Source organism: Bufo bufo, chromosome 8 (assembly GCF_905171765.1).
Source record: "Bufo bufo chromosome 8, aBufBuf1.1, whole genome shotgun sequence".
NCBI classification, from domain to species: domain Eukaryota; kingdom Metazoa; phylum Chordata; class Amphibia; order Anura; family Bufonidae; genus Bufo; species Bufo bufo.
The window spans coordinates 138,250,027-138,272,195 of NC_053396.1; the positions used below are offsets into that span (position 1 = coordinate 138,250,027).

The window sequence follows — 22,169 nt, forward strand, 5'->3', positions numbered from 1 at the left end:
TCCGCAACCTCAACAGGAGCATGCACAGGCGTTGTAGGGAGGTCATACAGGCACGTGGAGGCCACACACACTACTGAGCCTCATTTTGGCTTGTTTTAAGGACATTACATCAAAGTTGGATCAGCCTGTAGTGTGTTTTTCCACTTTAATTTTGAGTGTGACTCCAAATCCAGACCTCCATGGGTTGAAAAATTTGATTTCCATTTTTTTTATTTTTGTGTGATTTTGTTGTCAGCACATTCAACTATGTAAAGAACAAAGTATTTCAGAAGAATATTTAATTAATAGAGAGATATAGATAGAGAGATCTATCTCTCTCTCTCTATATATAATATATATATATATATCTATATCTATATCTATATATATATATATATCTCTATCTATATCGCTGCTCAAAAAAAAAAAAAAATTATATATATATATATATATATATATATATATATATAGAAAAAATGAACTCCGCAGCACATCCAGATAATGAAAAAGTAAACAGAAGCTTTATTCACCAAGCATGCGACGTTTCAATCCTCTCAATGGGATTTTTCTCAAGCAGTGAAAAATCCCTCAAGCACAAAAATCCCATTGAGAGGATTGAAACGTCGCATGCTTGGTGAATAAAGCTTCTGTTTACTTTTTCATTATCTGGATGTGCTGCGGAGTTCATTTTTTCTACACAATTTGGAGGTGGATCGCCTACTCAGCCGCTGGCACTCCGTTTGTACTATATTGACAGTGGTGCTGCCCACATTTCTCTAATATATATATATATATATATATATATATCTCTCTATTATACGCACACACACTACTTAGTCAACTTTCTATGGTGCTTTAATAAAGTGGAGAGTCCCTTCATCAGGCATTACACCACAGTTATAAAAACATGCACAAAAAACATGCACAGAAATATACACAAATACAAACAGCATGGAGCCACACCTTGCTCCCTGAGTAATAAAACATTTTAAGGGCGGATAGTATAATTAATATAAATTAAATTTAAATCATGCTTGTAAAAGTAAAATAAAAAAGTAAAATTAAAAAAATTAAAAATCTGCTGCATCTCCGGATGTAGAGGAGATAATGCAGCAATTCTGATCTTGTTTTAAAACTTAGACTGTCAAACAAGACCAGAACCATATCTCTAGCTGCTCCAGATACATAGATATGAGTGGTTAAAGCAGGCAACCCCACTCACCCTAATGCCGGAGCTCAGCAGAGAATGAGGTGCTAAGCAGGTCATGGTTGCCTAGACAACTCTGGCGCACTTCAGCCCAATTGTCGAGTGGATAGACTTTCAGAGGGATGAATCCCTCTAGAAAGCCTATCCACTCGAATTTTGGTAATTATTCATGGACATCGGCTCAGTGTAACGGAGCTGCCTACACCCACTTCAGTCTCATTTAACTTCATACATTATATAATTTTATTCCACACTATTATTGCATCAGTCTCATCAACAAGGGAGAACACCAAAAGGGTTCATCTTAAAGGGAACCTGTCACCAGTTTTATGGTGTCCTAACTAAGGGCAACATAAATAAGTGACTGATTCTCTTAGCAAAATGCTGGGTCACTTTCTTTAATTGACCGAGTCAATCTGCCAACATCTTGTATTGAAAAGCTCCAGCTGATAATGATGAGTCCTGAATATTCATGAGCTCCTGACTCTCCCCGCCCACCTGCTGCTGAATGACAGGTTTTTTTTCATATAAATCAGCAGCAGGTGGGCAGGGGAGTGGCTATAGCTCTGAATTAAATATACGCTGGACTCACTGACATCACGCTGGACTCAAATCAGCTCATTAGCATGCGGCATCTTTGTGTGTATATTATGAGGTAACCATCTGTCACACCATTAAGTGAATACATCTAAGGCACTTTTTAGTAGTTAATGATTGTATATAATTACTTAGATTATAATCAAATATCCACATGACAGGTTCCCTTTAAGTCAGAACTCACTTCCAGCATATCCTCCCTTTGGTGCCTATCCACTTATTTCACTTTAGGAGAAGGCTTCTTCCCAAAAATTCTGAAATATAACCCCCTACTTTTTTATTTTATTTTTAACATTTCAGCCCAGCAAGCCCTCAAGCACTGAAGCGCTGAAATAGTGCTGAGGTGCCCTGCTAATGAACAAGACATCAGACCAGTATATAACCATAGTGCCTGCAGACTACAAGACGCAGACATTTATTAGCAAGAATTTGTCTTGCTGAAAAGTGCGTCTTATAGTTAAAAAATGCGGTAAATACTGCACATACCTAGTGCCCAGACCTTAGATTTACCTGGCAGATGGCGTACACCAATAATTTCCTCTCTATACAGGCTATTAAAGGGGTGGTCTCATCACAGGCATTGCCTTTAATGTGGGAACTGCCACAGCCCACCACAAGAACAGATTTTCCTCTTTTCTCTTATAAAAAGTTAAACACATAAGCATGACGTACTGCAGTCCTACTTACTTTGCAGGTTATATCAAGACCATAAGCGTTTTCTCCTCTACTGGAGGCATTCCCCATCTTTTCAATTCTTGCGATAACTCCAAGAGGAACTTCAAACACAATTAACTGATCCTAAATAAAATAAAAAAATAATCAATCAATATGAATATTCCTTTTTAAACACAGGCTTATTTTTCTATTGCAACATTGCTTTATGTCAGGGATGCTTAACCTGCTGCCCTCCAGCTGTTGTAAAACTACAACTCCCACCATGCCCTGCTGTGGGCTGTCCAGGCATGCTGGGAGTTTTAGTTTTGCAACAGCTGGAGGGCCGCAGGTTGGGCATTCCTGCTTTATGTAAACCTGTGTATGAAGGAAAGCAGGAGGTGCAAATCACTGATTCTAGTCAATGGTACGGAGCTGCATTAACCTGGCACGGTCACTACACAATGTACAGAGCTGTGCTTCCGTCCACTGTGTTAGTTCTGGTGACCACGACACCTGCTAGCAGCTGACCACTAGGGTGCTAGGATTTGGACCCCCACTGATCTGATAGTGGCAAGCTATCCTTAAAACAGTTCATCAATACAGAAGTCCTGGAAACCCCCCTTTAAAACTGGATGGAGAGGGGGAACACTTTAACATCCCAGTGCAAAACTAACAGTTTGTAATTTTATACACACTCACTGTCACAAAATCTTCTGTGGATAAAAGTAACTGGTATACCAAGACCTGCGTTACAAAGATTACAGGGAATTCCCAATACCCCAGGACACCTCTATGACACTTGTATTCAATATTCTAGCTGAAGCCTAACGCGAGACTCACGTCTTTAACTTACCGTCTCCTCACCTTTGAAGTACAGTTTATAGTTTGTGACATACAGCCTTCCTTTAACTGGAGCATTATATGGACACCTGTATATAACTTCCTTATCTGCCAAAAAGAACATACAGCATAAACATAAGAACAGAAACGTATATATATTGAAATAGAAATCTAAATATTTTTACATAAAAACATTTATAAAAATAAAGGTTTGCAGCTTTCAACCAACTGATAATATGCAAAACTACTTGAAAACCTTCTTTAACTAAAAGGAATAATTTTGCAAAACTAAAACCATTTGCACAGTAACCAAGTGTAAAGCATCTGGGATGAAGTTACTGCATCTATTCAGCTATGTTTCCCATACATTAAAGTACACCCTGTTTTTGCCCCATGAAATCACCTCCTTTCCTTATGCCCCATTAGGGAATGTATGGCTCAGGGCCCCCCCCCCCCCCCAGGCTATACATGTGAATGGCTGGTATGTAATTATATGTTACCCTTGCCAGCTGGAGATCTCCACCTGGGAGTCCTACAAGCCAAAGTGCTAATGTCATAGGCTTCGGGAGGAGAGTTATCAAAACTGGTGTCATGGAAAATTGGCAGCCAATCAGATTCCATTTTTCAGAGCTCCTTCGAAAATGGAAGGTGGAATCAGATTGGTTGCTATGGGCAACTAAGCCAGTTTTCCATTACACCGGATTTGATAAATCTCCCCCCAGGTGCCTAGACTAAAATTGAAGAAGGCAAGCAGTGATCTGATTTGCGTCTATGGGCAATCACACCCCAGTAGGGTCTGCATTAGGTTTTATTAATGAGGCCCATTGTGTTCAGAGGCAAACCTATAAAAAAATGCTTTTAGGTAAGCAGAGGTTTTATTGTGTTTGGGACGCTGCTGAGCAATAATGGACAAGAGCCACACATGAAGATACCAGAAAAATCACTCTCACCGAACACAGCTGCTAGTAGCAGACAGACATACGGTAAAGCCCGCTTTACATGAGCAGATCATTGATTTGATCGAGCAGCGAACGAGTCGTTATTTAAGTCGTTAGCTTTTGGATGACACCCCTTTAGCTGCACAGAGTATTGTGTAAGTGCGATCGTGTAATAGATCCGTTGTCAGGCAGTTGAAGATACCCGTTCACACTTGTAGAATTCTGGGTGAAGAGCGAAGCTTTAGGTGTCTACATCAGTGATCGCAAACGGCAAACTAAATAATTATCACTACGGTCAGTGCTTTTATACTACTTTATAACTGATCACTTTCTTTTATTTCACAATTTTTCAAATAATTAAAAGGGGCCTTAAAGGCTAGGTACACCTTCAGGGGCAATTTTTTTATGATTGCATTTTACTCCATTATTAAAAATATTCAGCCGTTCTGTCACAAAGGTTTACGGTATTGTATGAATCATACTCTTACTTTCACTTTGTGCCGGTCATCTAATAAACCTTATCTCTACATTACTAAAAGGTCATAAACACTTATTTAAGCCACATTCTTATCAGTAAGAAAAGAATTGCGATATAATGAGTGTTTAGGAGGTCAGAGATGCCTGACTGAACGGAGTGAAAGTACAGAGTAGCTACTAGAGAATCTCAAAGCTGTACTGAGAAAGGGGCTCAACATTTTTAATAAAGTGATAAATGATTTTAGCTCAAAATGAGTACAATGCAATAACAAAAATTCCTGCAAAAGGTGTACATAGCCTTTAAACTATCACTTCTAAACCCACTTATAGGTAGCCACCCTGTAAGGCCTCCTGCACACGAACTGTGTGCTTCACGTTGCCGTATTGCGGACCGCGTTTGCAGATCCGCAAAACACGGGCACCGTACTGTGTGCATTCTGCATCACGGATGCAGACCCATTCACTTCAATGGGTCCGCAAATACGGAGATGCGAAATGGTGCGGAACGGAAGCACGAATGGAACCCTACGGAGTGCTTCCGTGGGGTTTCGTCCCGTACTTCCGTTCTGCAAAAAGATAGAACATGTCCTATCTTTTTGCGGAACGGCCGCATCGAGGACCCATTAAAGTGAATGGGTCCGCGATCTGCTGTGGCTGCCCCACGGACCGTGTTCGTGCATTGCGGCCCGCATTTTGCGGACCACATCACAACCACGGGGCGCACACGTTCGTGTCCAGGAGGCCTAAGTCAATGTCTAAGCCAATAAAGAGGTTTGAAACTAAAGACAATAAAGAGGTTTGGATTTTAGCTGGGGAAGAGAGCTACGTATAGGTGACTATGAAGTGCCCATTTTCACTTGAGGCGGACCATCAAGAAGACCTTTGGTCTCCCTTTTCCTCTTGGACAGACAGATTAGTGTACATAATACATGCAGGCACATGTCTTCACCTGTTACAAGGCTTTCTCCAGGTAGTAGTGGGACTTCATTGTTGTCTTCTTGGTTGGTGTCAGAAGGCTGAAGAATGCAATAATACAGCAAACAGTAAAACATTGGTGTTATGGTAAAGGAAGCCAGCACATACGCTATATCAATTATTAACTAAGCCTGTTAAATGGAACACAAGCTTAATGCATCAGTAAACCTTTTTTACCGGGTGTTTTACTGCTGATTTATCAGCTTTGTTCCAGTCCCCCATTATGCCACTTCAGCAGTATTCTGACTCTGAATCCTATGGATTCTGCTGTGTGGACAGGAAGTCAATCTCTGTATGCATGCCTATGACAAGCTCAATGGGAGTCTCCCATAGAGAGAATAACCTCCGGTACACAAAGCAGACGGGGTGGATTCAGAGAGTCCGAGTGTGGGGCAGCAATAAACCAAACTTAACTGCACAACTGTTTACCTGGTGCACTTTACAGACCATGCACATTTCCCAGAATGCTCCTTTAAAAAGGAAGGACAGGAGTATTTCAAGCAGTGACTCATGTATCTCACATTTATACACCCAGCATAGTAACTACTAACCTCTAGGCATAGATAAAGCTTTAGCACAAAGCTTATAGTTTAATCAGACAGAAAGAAAAAAAGATTGCAAGATCAGACTACAAAGGGTTTGTTTGTAGTCTGTAACCAAGGAGACACATAGATCAGCATAGGTGCTGTATACACCACGGGCAGCGCGTTTTTAATTAAATACACTTAATTTATTTCATGGGACTATTCAATTTAAAGGGTTTATGCCTAATTTTTTTTAACTAACTAATGTGTCCCCCTTCATGTCGCTTAGACCTGTAACATTGGTAACGATGACAATATCCCTACCTGGCCAGCTCTGCACTCCCCAGTGTAATTAGTCTCCCAGCACTTCCTGGACCATGTGCCGTACACTGTGCACGCGATACAGGCCGAGCTACATCTCAATGTACGCGGGTTGCGCCTGCACAGTCAAGCAGCCTCGGGCACTGAACAGTCGGCTTTCTAGGGACATGGTCATCATCATCAATGTGATAGTTGTAAACCACATAAAGGGGGACATGTTAGTTAAATAAATAAAAAATATAATAAATAAATACAAAATTATGGATCACCCCTTTTATGATATATCTAATGCCCCTATGGATCAAAAGTCATATGAAATACATAAATAACAGACTGCGGCTGAAAGTCAATAGAGCTGCTCTAAAAATGTTGTTAGGCTCCAAGCAGACTAGGCCTCTTCTCGTCAGAGAATATATGGGAAACATTTATACCTACAACAGAAGCTCTGGCAACGCCACTGTATTGACTCCATTAAAAGACAAAGTATACCATGAGCTATATGTTGTTTTTGGAATCCACTTTATAAAAAAGTGCCATCTGCTGTGTTTGCCTACGCTGTAGAAAAAAGGTAAGCCGATATATACCAGCTCAAGGGAGGCCAATTTTTTTTTTTATAGGTGCGATTTCCCCCTCCTCATCTGTTCTTGCGAGCCCCAGAGCTGAAAACATAGTGGGAAGTAAGGGAAAGAATGTCACAGCAATACAGTGCTGGCAGATTCCACAGAAGGGAGACACCCCTGCTCCTGAGAGAAATCCATCTAGCTGTGCAGCTAAAAGACTTTAGGGAAGCCCAAAAAACACTAGTTCCTTCACAGTTATGACTGTACAAAAAAAAAGAACAGCCATTATTAAACATATCATAAGTGGGATCTTCTACAGATGTAACCAGGTAAATGTTTTATTTAAGATCAAAGCTGATAACGTCTCCTCCACAATGTAACAGTATGAGATCTTCTTGTGAGCACTGCAGCAGCCGACCCTTGCACCACAGGAGGTTTAGTAACTAAAGATTACTTTGTCCTTGGTGTACTAAAAAGTTTGGCTGTAAACATTAACTTACCCTTCTTGAGGAGTTTTCCAAGGAGTTGGAATTGAACCTTGGTACGGAGAACGTGGCCATGATGATGAACCTTCAGAGTGAAAAAAGAAAATATACACCTGAGGACGGGAGAGCATTATACACCAGGCAGCTGTTTGCAGATGGATATTTTTGTAGGGATGCCGTTGACAGCCAGGTATCACTTGCAAGTGACGCTACAGCTGCTTAACACAGCGGTCTGGAAGAGATTTCCCTTCAAACAGTACAAGGTTGGTGTGAATGGAGCTGTGTGTGTGTGTCAAGATCACAGACTAGAGCGCTCCAGCAGTTCCTATTAAAGGGGTTGTCCCACGACAGCCTTTACTGGTTAACTCTCAAAGTGTTACTGGACAGGTTAACAGTGAATACTACTAAGCAGAAATACCTTTCTTCTGACATGTTTGGCTCTATCCGCTCCTGCTGCACAGCACCAAGTGGTAGAGAAGCTGTGAGGGATCCTGAGAAGGCACACCTGATGGCACTGCGTGTCTCCTCCCGATTGGCCCACCCACAGCTGCCTCATCCCTTCTTGAAGTCTACCACATTTATTGGTTTAGGACTGGACAACCTGGTTTGATGACTTGAATCTAAGCTAAGCTATCTACAACAGCCAAGTGCAGGTCTACTTGTATTGGTCAGCATACCAGGCAAATATATAAAATCATAAACGCATACATAAAATGAAGCCAGTTTACCACTAACAGACAGACAGACTCTGAGGACTAATAAATAGGACCATTTAGAATGAATGGAAGAGCCCTGCTATGGGAAGGACCCCGGAAACCAAGAAGGCTTTCTTAACATGATAATGGACTCATTTTGACATGTACTCTGGGGAACCTCAAGGTATAGCTCAGATGGAGGCTTCTGATATATGCCACTGTATAGGCAGCTCTTGAAAATTCTTCAAATTACAGTGCGATACATCGCCCATAGGTTTCCATAGTAAAAATAATGTATTCTGCGCGGTATAAGGCTTTTTTTTTTTTACACTGCATTTTGTTGTATGGAATAGTTTAGTGCATTATGACATTCTATACCATTGTTTTGTAGAATATGGACATATTAGCCTGACAGATCTTTTGGCCTCTGACAGGTTAATGGAACCTTATGGACATGCTTAGACTGTGCGTCAGGAGCTTTTCCTGGCACACATAATGCTAAGTGGAGGCCAAAAGTGATCTGAACAGGGTCCATGGATCCTGAAAAGAATCAACCTAAAATGCTGCATGTAGGTCTGCTGGTACTTCACTGACCATGTTTGTAATTTCAAGGCATACAGGTTTTTTGTTTGTTTTGTTTTTTGAAGGCCTCAAAAACTGGTAAGCATTGGTGCATCACTTAGGGTAGGTTCACAACTGTGGTCACCTGATACGGCATTGCCGCATACTGTCTCTTACCGTCAGACCCCATAGACTAGAATGGAATCCGGCATGAGCTAATACAAAAGCCATTGCCTGCAAAGATTTTTTGTCCGGCCGAAACACGGCACTCATGGCGAAAAGCGGTCGGATCCCATTATAGTCTGTGGGGTCAGGAGGTGATCGGAACTATGTGGTCATGCCAGACCAGGTGAACTCCAGAAGGCTGTTCTCCCCTGGATCAGGCTACCAGAGGTGTGAACATAGCCTAAACTGCCCACCCACTGCTCACTCTGTAAGGCCTTTTTCACACATCAGTGAATCATGGACGTTTGATGTCCCTGGTCTCCACAGACAGAACATGTACCCTGTGTGTAGTCACACATCAGTGGTTTTCATGGACCACTGGTGAGAGATGCTTTGGATGCTCCAGTGTCCGTGGAAAACAGGTGACACACTGAGGGCAAAAAACGGACATGAGGACCTTCCATGGATCCTTCACGGACGAACCACTGATCATCTTGTCACAGATGTCATCACGGATATGTGAAAGAGGACTTAGCACTACTGTAAGTTACAACTACAGTAACACTACAATAACCACTCACGTGGTCAAAAGTAGCATAAACCCAAACAAAACGGAGTCACTTCAGTGCATTCAGATAAAGTAGAGGATCAACACACATTCAATTTCTTCAATTTCCCCCCCTTTCCTCGAAGGTAAAACAAGATTAGAGCCTGACAAGATCTCAGGTCTCAATCAGCCTGACACGGTCACAAGTATGATGTCAAATACAAACATTTTCTGTAAAATTGGAAAAAAATAAGCTAAAATAAACTGCCGTGGGCATTTATGAAGGACAGTTTATCATCCTAGACAGAGTACAAATAGATATAATTCCATTTCAAGACTCTCGCAGAGTAGGGAAAACACATTTAAGATTCAAAAATTCCCTATGGCAAATTGATAACAGCGAAGCAATAGAGCAGAACAGGCTAACAGCACAAGCAGTGAGGCAGAGAGGCGCGCACAGGAGCCGCCGCTGTCCGCCAGACCAGTGCAGTTCAATGTTCTGTTCCCTTTACCAAGTGACCAGCAAGCTATAGACGTGCTGCATTCCTCAGAATAAGGCCTCATGCACACGGCCGCGCTGTTTTTTGCGGTCCGCAAACAGCGGATCCGCAAAAAACGGAAGCCACCCGTGTTGCCTTCTGCAATTTGCAGAACGGACGCCGGCAATATAAATGCCTATTCTTGTCCGCAAAGCGCGGACAAGAATAGGACATGTTATATTTTTTTAACGGGGCCGCGGAACGGAGCAATGGATGCGGACAGCACACTGGGTGCTGTCCGCATCTTTTGCGTCACCATTGAAGTGAATGGGTCCGCATCCGAGCAGCCAAAACGGCGGCTCGGATGTGGACCCAAACAACGGTCATGTGCATGAGGCCTAAGCCGCAGCACTGCCGGGCACAGTCTGTAACTTTCCAGAACTGAACATAATTAGCCAGAAAATGGACAGAACAAAACTGCGAGTTTAGCCTGAAATCTAGACAAACAACTGAGGAAACTCCTTACTTAACCACCTCAGGACCGCCGTACGCAGGATTGCGTCTTTGCGGCGGTCCTGTTGTTCTGGGTGGACGCGCCGGTGCGTCCTCTCGCGAGACGCGAGATTTCGTGCATTGCCGGCCCGCGCATGCGCATCGCGGGCCGGCAAAAGTTAAAGAAGTATTTCGTCACCAGCCTGCCAGCAACGATCATTGGCTGGCAGGCTGGCGATTTTCAAAAAATCGAATCAGAAGCCAGATAACAGATCATATTAGTAAATATGATCTGTTATATGGCTTCTCTGCTCCTGTGCTGGTCCTTTTCGTCGGTTGGATCCAGCACAGGAGCAGACTTCACAGTGAGTAGCACCAACACCACACTTTAGCCCCAGATCACCCCCCTGCACCCCAATTAACCCTTTGATCACCCCTTTGATCGCCCCTGTCAATCACTATTGAAAGGAAAAAAAGTGATCAGTGTAAACTGTCACTTTTTTTTTTTCACTAGTATTGGCTGTTAGGTTTTAGGGATAGTTTAGGCCCCTTGGTTAGGTAGTTAGCGTCAGTTAGCGCCCAGCCCACCGCACCGCAGTCACTTTTATTCGCTGATTAGCGTATCGCTAATCAGCATTTGTACTTTTATAGTATCTGTAAGTGATCAAAACTGATCACGGTCAGATCTATAATAGTATTAGTGTCACTTTAGTTCGCCCTCCACCCAAAACGCAGTGTTTGCCCGATCAGGCCTGATCGGTCGCCCACACGTGCGTTCACCCACGCCCGCCCCACCGCAGTGACAAAAAAAATTTTGTTTTTTGATCACTGCACATTCACTTTACAAGCACTGCGGCGATAAAAAAATCAGTTTTGATATTTTTTATCAACCGCAGCAGCCTCCGGTACTTCGCTAGCCTCCCCTTTGTAAGACAGGTTTGCTTTTTTTCTTGGGTAGTCTCAGGGAATACCCCTAAATTTAGTAGTCCAAATGTCAAACAGGGGGTATTCTTCTGAAGAGGCCTACAGGATTCTGACCCAGTCGGATGAGGAGTGGGAACCCTCATCTGATGAATCTAGCGGGTCAGAATATGAACCTGTGGAAAGCAGTGGCTCTCTGACCCAAAGTTCGGACGAGGAGGTGGAGGTCCCTGGCAGCACCAGGCGTACCCGGCCCCGTGTCGCTAGACCACAGGTTACGCAGGATCCGTTTCAAGAGCAGCAGAGTGGGGCTGTCGCTGCCGGATCACGTGGTGAGGCATACACCAGCAGCGCAGCCCTTCCTGGACCTAGTACCAGCACTGCCGTACAACATGGTGACGTGGCGAGCACCAGAAGGGCAGTTGAAGCTGGTACGGTGGCACGTGCACTAGTTACCCCGTCGCAGCCACCGCGCAGACAGGCCCGTAGAGCCCCTAGAATCCCTGAGGTGCTGGCAAACCCTGATTGGCAGTCACCAACTTCAGCCGCACCTGTAGTTCCCCCTTTCACCGCCCAGTCTGGAGTTCGGGTTGAGACGGCTCAAATCGGTTCGGCCCTGGGATTTTTTGAGCTGTTCTTGACTGCGGAGCTCTTGGACTTAGTCGTGGCAGAAACAAATCGGTATGCCACACAATTTATATCCGCCAACCCGGGAAGCTCTTATGCCCAGTCTTTCCGGTGGAAACCAGTCCAAGTTTCCGAAATTAAAATTTTTTTGGGCCTTCTCCTCAACATGGGTCTAACTAAAAAGCATGAATTGCGGTCATATTGGTCCACGAACCCAATTCATCACATGCCCATGTTCTCTGCTGCTATGTCCAGGACACGATTTGAGACCATCCTACGTTTTCTGCATTTTAGCGACAACACCACCTCCCGTCCCAGAGGCCACCCAGCTTTTGACCGGCTCCACAAAATTCGGCCCCTCATAGACCATTTCAACCAGAAATTTGCAGATTTGTATACCCCTGAGCAAAACATCTGCGTAGACGAGTCCCTAATACATTTTACCGGGCGCCTTGGCTTCAAACAATACATCCCAAGCAAGCGTGCCCGGTATGGGGTCAAATTGTATAAGCTCTGTGAAAGGGCCACAGGCTATACCCACAAATTTCGGATCTATGAGGGAAAAGATCAGACCCTGGAGCCGGTCGGTTGCCCTGACTACCTGGGGAGCAGTGGGAAGACAGTCTGGGACTTGGTGTCACCCTTATTCGGCAAGGGGTACCATCTTTATGTGGACAATTTCTACACAAGTGTGGCCCTCTTTAGGCATTTGTTTCTAGAACGGATTTGCGCCTGTGGCACCGCGCGAACTAGTCGCGTGGGCTTCCCCCAACGGCTTGTAACCACCCGTCTTGCAAGGGGGGAGAGGGCTGCCTTGTGTAACGAAGAACTGCTCGCGGTGAAATGGAGAGACAAGCGTGACGTTTACATGCTCTCCTCCATTCACGCAGACACGACAATCCAAATTGAAAGGGCAACCCGTGTCATTGAAAAGCCCCTCTCAGTCCACGACTATAATGCGCTCATGGGAGGGGTGGACTTCAATGACCAGATGTTGGCTCCCTATTTAGTTTCCCGCAGAACCAGACGCTGGTATAAGAAGGTGTCTGTATATTTAATTCAATTGGCGCTGTACAATAGTTTTGTTCTCTACAGTAAGGCTGGGAGAACACGATCTTTCCTCAAATTCCAGGAAGAGATCATCGAGAACCTCCTTTACCCAGGAGGTTCCGTGGCCCCATCCACCAGTGTAGTTAGCCGTCTACACGAGCGACATTTCCCCAGTGTCGTTGCTGGTACCTCAACCCAACCGCCACCCCGAAAAAAATGTCGTGTCTGTAGCAGGAGTGGAATAAGGCGTGACACCCGCTATTTCTGTCCTGACTGTCCTGACCACCCTGCCCTATGCTTTGGTGAGTGTTTCCGGAAGTACCACACACAGGTACACCTAGCATAGGGATTGCATCTCACAGGACAGGCACACAGGGCTATTAGGGCCCTTTTACTCACAGCTGCTGCAAACCTCTCCTTTCACCTGGGATAAAGTGCATAATGTACTTCGCCACATCTTTGGGCAATTTGCGCTTTGCACATTGTCCCATGGGGAAGGAGAGGTTTGTTCTATAAAGGTAAAAAAAACTAAACAAAAAAAAAATTACCGGTAAGTAAAAAAGTTAAACGTTCAGTTAAAAAAGTTAAAAAAAAGTTTCTATGTTCTGTTCAACAGTTAATAAATTTATTGCGTTGCGGCCTGGTTTTTTCTTTTTTGTTTTGTTTTTTTTACCTTTCAGGTGGACCAACCGATCGACTAGCTGCAGCACTGATGTGCATTCTGACAGAAGCATTGCGCTGCTGTCAGATTACACGCAAGTCGGTGTATGCGGCGCTGCAAGACGGGATTTCTCCTCTGCAGTAAAAGATATGTTTGCCGAGGCATATGAGCTGAGGAGGTGGCGGTGTTCATATACTTTGGCAAACACTTTGTATATATAAAAAAAAAAATCCCGGCAATGATTTATTCATCCACATCGATTGATGTGAATGGAGAAATCTGGTTTGCCAGGGCATACGAGCTGAAGTGGGTATGGATGTTGGGCGGAGCTCCTATGTCCTGGCAGACGCCTTTCCCCTCCTTTTTTTTTTTTTGGCAGAGATTTTTTCATCCACATTGATCGATGCGAATGAAGAAATCTGTGCCGTTCATTTTTTTCTTTCAGCCCAGAGGCTGAACGGAAAAAAAAAATCTCATTACCCGTATGCTCAATATAAGGAGAATAGCAGAAACTCCTAATGCTGGGCATACATGTAATGATTGTGGAGACCCTCAAATGCCAGGGCAGTACAAACACCCCACAAATAACACCATTTTGGAAAGAAGACACCCCAAGGTATTCGCTGAGGGGCATATTGAGTCCATGAAAGATTGAAATTTTTGTCCCAAGTTAGCGGAAATGAGTATTACACTCACCGGTAATCCGGTTTCCTGGAAGTCTCCATGACACCAAGTCCTGAGATTGACTTCCTTCTGATTGGACAGGAAAAACACAGAGAGGTTAAAACCCCCACCCCCTCCTCACATCACCAGTGTATTTTAACGAAGAACCCCAGGATGAAAGGATAATAGCTAATAGCAGAAAAAAAGGGTGGGATATATGTGGTGTCATGGAGACTTCCAGGAAACCGGATTACCGGTGAGTGTAATACTCATTTCCCCAGTCGTCTCCATGACACCAAGTCCTGAGACAATATCAAAGATACAATTAGGGGGGGACGACTGCCGACAGGACCTTACGTCCAAATCTTAGGTCATCATTAGCAGCTACATCTAGTCTGTAGTGCTTAGTGAAAGTATGGACTCTTTTCCATGTTGCTGCCCTGCAAATCTGTTGTAAGGAGGCTGAGGCTTTTTCCGCCCAGGAGGCAGCCATGCCTCTCGTAGAATGTGCTTTTAGGGAAGCAGGGACATCTTTTCCCTGAGCTTTATATGCTTCGGAGATTGCCATCTTAATCCATCTGGAGATGGAACTTTTTGCCGCTTTCTTCCCTTTGTTAGGACCTGAAAATTGGACAAACAGGTTTTTGTCTATTCTCCAAAGACTGGTAGCTTCCAGGTACTTTAAGACCGCTCCCCGGACATCTAATGTGTGGTAAGTGATTTCCTGATCGTTTTTCGGATTGTCACAGAACGAGGGGAGGAAGGTCGAGACCACCTTGGGGAGGAAAGTCGGATCTAATTTGAAAATTAACTTGTCCTCAAATATTGCAAGGAATGGTTCTTGGATGGACAAGGCCTGCAGCTCACAGACCCTTCTGGCTGAGGTTATTGCCACCAGAAAAATCGTTTTAATGGTAAGCCATCTGATGTGAATAGAGTCCAGAGGTTCGAATGGATCGGAGGTTAGACCCCCTAGTACCGTATTAAGGTTCCATGGTGGCACCATGTTTCTAATCGTAGGTCTGATCCTATCTGCTGCCTTAAGGAATCTGGATATCCAGGGATGTTCCGTTAGCTTGGTATTATATAGTGCTCCTAAAGCCGATACCTGGACCCTAAGGGTATTGGGGGATAGACCTAAATCTAGCCCTTCTTGAAGACAATCCAGGATTAGTGAGATGTTGGCTCTAAACTGGTTGAAGGAGGTTCCAGACCAATCAGCAAATTTCTTCCATATTTTTTGGTACTTGTCGTTGGTACTCTGTTTCCTACTAAGGAGTAAGGTGTTCACTACTTTTTTTAATAAACCAAAGTTTAATAAGTTGGATTCTTCAGAATCCAGGCTGTTAACTAGTATTTTCAGGTCTGGGTGAGTAATGGGCCCCTGACTTAGAAGGTCCGGCCTCTGAGGTAGAAGGAGAGGAGCTTCCACGCTGAGGGCTTTCAAGAGGGAGAACCAACTTCTCTTGGGCCAGAAGGGGGTTATCAGGATTAGTGTACAATTTTCTTTTAGGAACTTCTGTAACACTCTGGGGATAAGCGGAAATGGGGGGAAGGCGTAGACTAAGTTTGTTGTCCAACTCTGGTTGAAGGCGTCTATTGCCCGAGGATGATTCTTGGGGTTGAGGGAGAAGAACTGGTTTAGCTGATGATTTCTCCTGGATGCAAACAGGTCTATCGTCGGCCTGCCGCATTTTTTTGTGATTAAGTGGAAGGCTTCTGGAGCTAACTTCCATTCCCCTGGGTCTACTCTGTGCCGGCTTAGGTAATCGGCCTGAATGTTTAAGACTCCCTTCAGATGAACCGCTGAAAGAGATTGAATGTTGCCTTCTGCCCAGGAAAAGATTTTGTTTGCCAGGTTCTGTAGCAGGCGATGCCTTGTGCCTCCCTGGTGTTGGATAAAGGCCACGGCTGTAGCGTTGTCCGAGTAGACTAGGACGTGACGACCCTCTGCCAGCTGACTTGTGTGTTTCAGTGCTTCCCACACTGCCCTCAGCTCCTTGAAATTTGAGGATTGCTGACTCACGTAATTCCCCCATGTTCCCTGGTAGGAGTTCCCCTGGAAGACCGCTCCCCACCCGTCGAGGCTGGCATCTGTTGTGATGACTAGAGGGAGATCTTGTGCCCAGAAAATCCAGTTTTCTAGGTTCGATTTGCTGAGCCACCAAGTTAGTGATTTTTTGGTCTCTGTATCTAAGAATATTATCCTCTCTAGGGTTAATTGCGATCTGTTCCATTTGTCTAAGATGAACTGGAGTGGTCTTAGATGGAACTGTGCCCAGGCAACTGCTGGAATGCAAGCGGACAGACTCCCTAGTACCTTCATGGCCTGTCTTATTGAACAGAATTTCTCCTTCTTGAACTTCCTCAAAGCTGTCTGAAGTTTTACTATCTTTTGAGGCGGTAGAAAGGATCTTTGGGAGACTGTGTCTAGAGTAATGCCCAGAAAAACCTTCCGTTTGGATGGGATTAAATCCGATTTTTTCCCATTGATGAGCCAACCTAGGCTCTGTAGATGATCCAGGACTAACCCGAGATGGATTCCCATGGTCTCTATGTTGTCTGCCACTACCAGTAGGTCGTCCAGATAGGGGATCACACAAATTGCCTTTTCTCTCAAGGTTGTCAAGGCTTCCGCCATTATTTTGGTAAAAACCCTTGGGGCAGAAGAGATCCCGAAGGGGAGACACCTGAACTGGAAATGCTGAATGTTTCCGTCCAATTCTATCGCGAACCTTAGGAATTCCCTTGACGACCTGTGAATTGGGACATGATAATAGGCGTCCTTGTTTGCTGTTGAATGAGGAGGCTTCAGCCCGATTTGGGTTGAAGAGAAAACTTCTCCCCCTGCCTCCCTTCGCATAGCTCCACCTCCCAGTCTTCCCTTTATCTTTTTTATTCTCGGGCTGAAAAAATCGGTCACGAAAGGGCTGCCTTTTTTGTTTATATCTTTCCTCTGGAAACCCTCTTTTTTTATTTGTCGCGTTGTCTAAGATTTTATCTAAATCTTCTCCGAAAACATACTGACCGTGGAAGGGGAGTGCGATTAATTTATTTTTAGATGTGATATCTCCTGACCACGCTTTAAGCCATAGTGCCCTTCTCGCTGTATTTGAGAGAACAGCTGTACGGGCGGACAGTTTAACTGATTCAGCTGCTGCGTCTGCTAGAAAGGAGGTTGCCATCTTTAATAGAGGCAAGCTCTCTAGGATTTGATCCCGTGGTGTCTTATTGACCAGATGTATCTCCAGCTGGTTTAGCCAAAGGTTTAGTGTTCTGGCCACACATGTAGAGGCAACGCCCGGTTTGAGAAGGGCCGCCGTAGTCTCCCAGGTCTTTCGCAAGAGACTCTCCGCTTTCCTGTCTAGAGGATCTTTCAATTGTGCTGAGTCCTCAAACGGTAGGGCCGTATGTTTTGCTACCTTGGCCACTGGCGCGTCTACTTTTGGAATGGTCTCCCAATCCGTACAATCCTCTTGGCTAAAGGGGTAGCGCCTCTTAATTCCCCTTGGGATAAAGGACCCTTTATCCGGTTTTTCCCATTCTGACCGAATTAATTTTTGGACACTATCAGGGACTGGGAAAACAGCCTTCTTCCTTTCACCTCGACCCCCAAAAATTTCTTGCTGGGTAGACTTAGGAGTTTAGGCATCTCCATCTGAATGGTGGCCCTGATAAGTTCATCAATATCTTCAGGATTGAACAGGAAGCGCTTATATTCACCCTCTTTATCTGAAGATACCGGGTGTTTTCAGATAGATTCGGAGTCTGAGACCGCCAGCCCCTCAGAGTCGGAATCCAGGATAAGTGATTTAACACTACGGGAGTCCTGAGTGGGGGGAACTTTGGGGGGAGTAGGTTCTCTGGTAGTTAAGGCTAGCTGAACCTCTTCTTTTACCACTTTTCTAACGTCTTCAATTAAACTAGAAGACTCAGCCTTGATGACATTGGCGGTACATTCTTTACACAGGGGCTTGGATCCAGTGTTAGACAATCTTTTGCAGCAAATACCACATTTTCTAGTTTTTTTTTAGCTGCAGAAGCCGAATCCTTTTCTCCCTGAAATGGTAAGGGAGGAAAGGATGAGCAGACTGAACCCACCATACAAAGCATGTACCTGAGAACAGGTTACTCACTGTCCCAGGGTTTGATGCAGGCTCGGTTCCAGAGCCCGGCGTGAGGGGGGTGCTCATCCTGACTCCCGACCGCTTCAGAGATGCTTCACCAAATGTGAGAGCCACGCTATGCAGGGCGCCGTTACACAGGTCCTGAGCGTTTTTATAGCGTCTCCATGTGCTTCTCATGCTGCAGGACCTGTGGCGCATGTTGATGACGTCAGCGCGCTTAGCTCCGCCCCCGGCGTCTGACGTCATCCGCCTGCCGGCCGGAAGGGACACATCACAGTGCCGATCCGCCGTGTTCCTCCTTCCCTCTGCATCAAGCCCTCCGGGACCGCCGCAGAGGGAATCTTCGCAGGGGCACTACCTATGCGCCCGAGCCCAGGCCTAACCGAACGGAGGAGGGAGAGCTGCACTGCAGATCCGACCTCGGCCTGCAGATGAATAATAACTCCAGGTGAGCCCAAACGAGCTCCGTGCACCTCTCCTGCTTCCTATCCTGATGGGACAGGAAAAACACTGGTGATGTGAGGAGGGGGTGGGGGTTTTAACCTCTCTGTGTTTTTCCTGTCCAATCAGAAGGAAGTCAATCTCAGGACTTGGTGTCATGGAGACGACTGGGGAAAGGGAGACTTTGTGAGAACAAAATCAAAAAAATCAATTTCCGCTAACTTGTGCCAAAATTATTTTTTTTCTATGAACTCGCCATGCCCCTCATTGAATACCTTGGGGTGTCTTCTTTCCAAAATGGGGTCACATGTGGGGTATTTATACTGCCCTGGCATTTTAGGGGCCCCAAAGCGTGAGAAGAAGTCTGGTATCCAAATGTCTAAAAATGCCCTCCTAAAAGGAATTTGGGCCCCTTTGCCCACCTAGGCTGCAAAAAAGTGTCACACATGTGGTATCTCCGTATTCAGCAGAAGTTGGGGAATATGTTTTGGGGTGTCATTTTACATATACCCATGCTGGGTGAGATAAATATCTTGGTCAAATGCCAACTTTGTATAAAAAAAATGGGAAAAGTTGTCTTTTGCCAAGATATTTATCTCACCCAGCATGGGTATATGTAAAATGACACCGCAAAACACATTCCCCACCTTCTCCTGAGTACGGAGATACCAGATGTGTGACACTTTTTTGCAGCCTAGGTGGGCAAAGGGGCCCACATTCCAAAGAGCACCTTTCAGATTTCACAGGTCATTTACCTACTTACCAGACATTAGGGCCCCTGGAAAATGCCAGGGCAGTATAACTACCCCACAAGTGACCCCATTTTGGAAAGAAGACACCCCAAGGTATTCCGTGAGGGGCATGGCAAGTTCCTAGAATTTTTTATTTTTTGTCACAAGTTAGTGGAAAATGATGATTTTTTATTTTTTTTTTTTTTCTTACAAAGTCTCATATTCCACTAACTTGTGACAAAAAATAAAAACTTCCATGAACTCACTATGCCCATCAGCGAATACCTTGGGGTCTCTTCTTTCCAAAATGGGGTCACTTGTGGGGTAGTTATACTGCTCTGGCATTCTAGGGGCCCAAATGTGTGGTAAGGAGTTTGAAATCAAATTCAGTAAAAATTGACCTGTGAAATCCGAAAGGTGCTCTTTGGAATATGGGCCCCTTTGCCCACCTAGGCTGCAAAAAAGTGTCACACATCTGGTATCCCCGTACTCAGGAGAAGGTGGGGAATGTGTTTTGGGGTGTCATTTTATATATACCCATGCTGGGTGAGAGAAATATCTTGGCAAAAGACAACTTTTCCCATTTTTTTATACAAAGTTGTCATTTGACCAAGATATTTATCTCACCCAGCATGGGTATATGTAAAAAGACACCCCAAAACACATTCCTCAACTTCTCCTGAGTACGGGGATACCAGATGTGTGACACTTTTTTGCAGCCTAGGTGGGCAAAGGGGCCCATATTCCAAAGAGCACCTTTCGGATTTCACAGGTCAATTTTTACTGAATTTGATTTCAAACTCCTTACCACACATTTGGGCCCCTAGAATACCAGGGCAGTATAACTACCCCACAAGTGACCCCATTTTGGAAAGAAGAGACCCCAAGGTATTCGCTGATGGGCATAGTGAGTTCATGGAAGTTTTTATTTTTTGTCACAAGTTAGTGGAATATGAGACTTTGTATGAAAAAAAAAAAAAAAAAAAAATCATCATTTTCCACTAACTTGTGACAAAAAATAAAAAATTCTAGGAACTCGCCATGCCCCTCACGGAATACCTTGGGGTCTCTTCTTTCCAAAATGGGGTCACTTGTGGGGTAGTTATACTGCCCTGGCATTCTAGGGGCCCGAATGTGTGGTAAGGAGTTTGAAATCAAATTCAGTAAAAAATGACGAGTGAAATCCGAAAGGTGCTCTTTGGAATATGGGCCCCTTTGCCCACCTAGGCTGCAAAAAAGTGTCACACATCTGGTATCTCCGTACTCAGGAGAAGGTGGGGAATGTGTTTTGGGGTGTCATTTTATATATACCCATGCTGGGTGAGAGAAATATCTTGGCAAAAGACAACTTTTCCCATTTTTTTATACAAAGTTGTCATTTGACCAAGATATTTATCTCACCCAGCATGGGTATATGTAAAAAGACACCCCAAAACACATTCCTCAACTTCTCCTGAGTACGGGGATACCAGATGTGTGACACTTTTTTGCAGCCTAGGTGGGCAAAGGGGCCCATATTCCAAAGAGCACCTTTCGGATTTCACAGGTCATTTTTTACTGAATTTGATTTCAAACTCCTTACCACACATTTGGGCCCCTAGAATGCCAGGGCAGTATAACTACCCCACAAGTGACCCCATTTTGGAAAGAAGAGACCCCAAGGTATTCGCTGATGGGCATAGTGAGTTCATAGAACTTTTTATTTTTTGTCACAAGTTAGTGGAATATGAGACTTTGTAAGAAAAAAAAAAAAAAAAAAAAAATCATCATTTTCCGCTAACTTGTGACAAAAAATAAAAAGTTCTATGAACTCACTATGCCCATCAGCGAATACCTTAGGGTGTGTACTTTCAGAAATGGGGTCATTTGTGGGGTGTTTGTACTGTCTGGGCATTGTAGAACCTCAGGAAACATGACAGGTGCTCAGAAAGTCAGAGCTGCTTCAAAAAGCGGAAATTCACATTTTTGTACCATAGTTTGTAAACGCTATAACTTTTACCCAAACCATTTTTTTTCTACCCAAACATTTTTTTTTTATCAAAGACATGTAGAACTATAAATTTAGAGCAAAATTTCTATATGGATGTCGTTTTTTTTGCAAAATTTTACAACTGAAAGTGAAAAATGTCATTTTTTTGCAAAAAAATCGTTAAATTTCGATTAATAACAAAAAAAGTAAAAATGTCAGCAGCAATGAAATACCACCAAATGAAAGCTCTATTAGTGAGAAGAAAAGGAGGTAAAATTCATTTGGGTGGTAAGTTGCATGACCGAGCAATAAATGGTGAAAGTAGTGTAGGTCAGAAGTGTAAAAAGTGGCCTGGTCTTTCAGGGTGTTTAAGCACTGGGGGCTGAGGTGGTTAATGGGGTTCTTTGAGATTCAAAATTTGTATCTGCCTTTTTCGAGAAACAGCGCCACTCTTCTCCATGGGTGGCATATGGTATTGCAGCT

General features: G+C 44.2%; 1 protein-coding gene across 1 annotated transcript in view; it reads right to left on the bottom strand.

The window, feature by feature from the left end:
• Nucleotides 1-22,169, bottom strand: part of MTM1 (myotubularin 1) — a 107,500-nt gene that overhangs the window by 68,924 nt on the left and 16,407 nt on the right. Inside the window, exons 2-5 of the mRNA XM_040406497.1 lie at nt 7,573-7,642; nt 5,642-5,708; nt 3,291-3,385; nt 2,471-2,581 (exon numbers count right to left, since the gene is read on the bottom strand). Coding sequence (XP_040262431.1) covers nt 2,471-2,581; nt 3,291-3,385; nt 5,642-5,708; nt 7,573-7,632 — 333 coding nt within the window. The 5' untranslated portion in view covers nt 7,633-7,642. The remainder of the gene's footprint in view (nt 1-2,470; nt 2,582-3,290; nt 3,386-5,641; nt 5,709-7,572; nt 7,643-22,169) is intronic.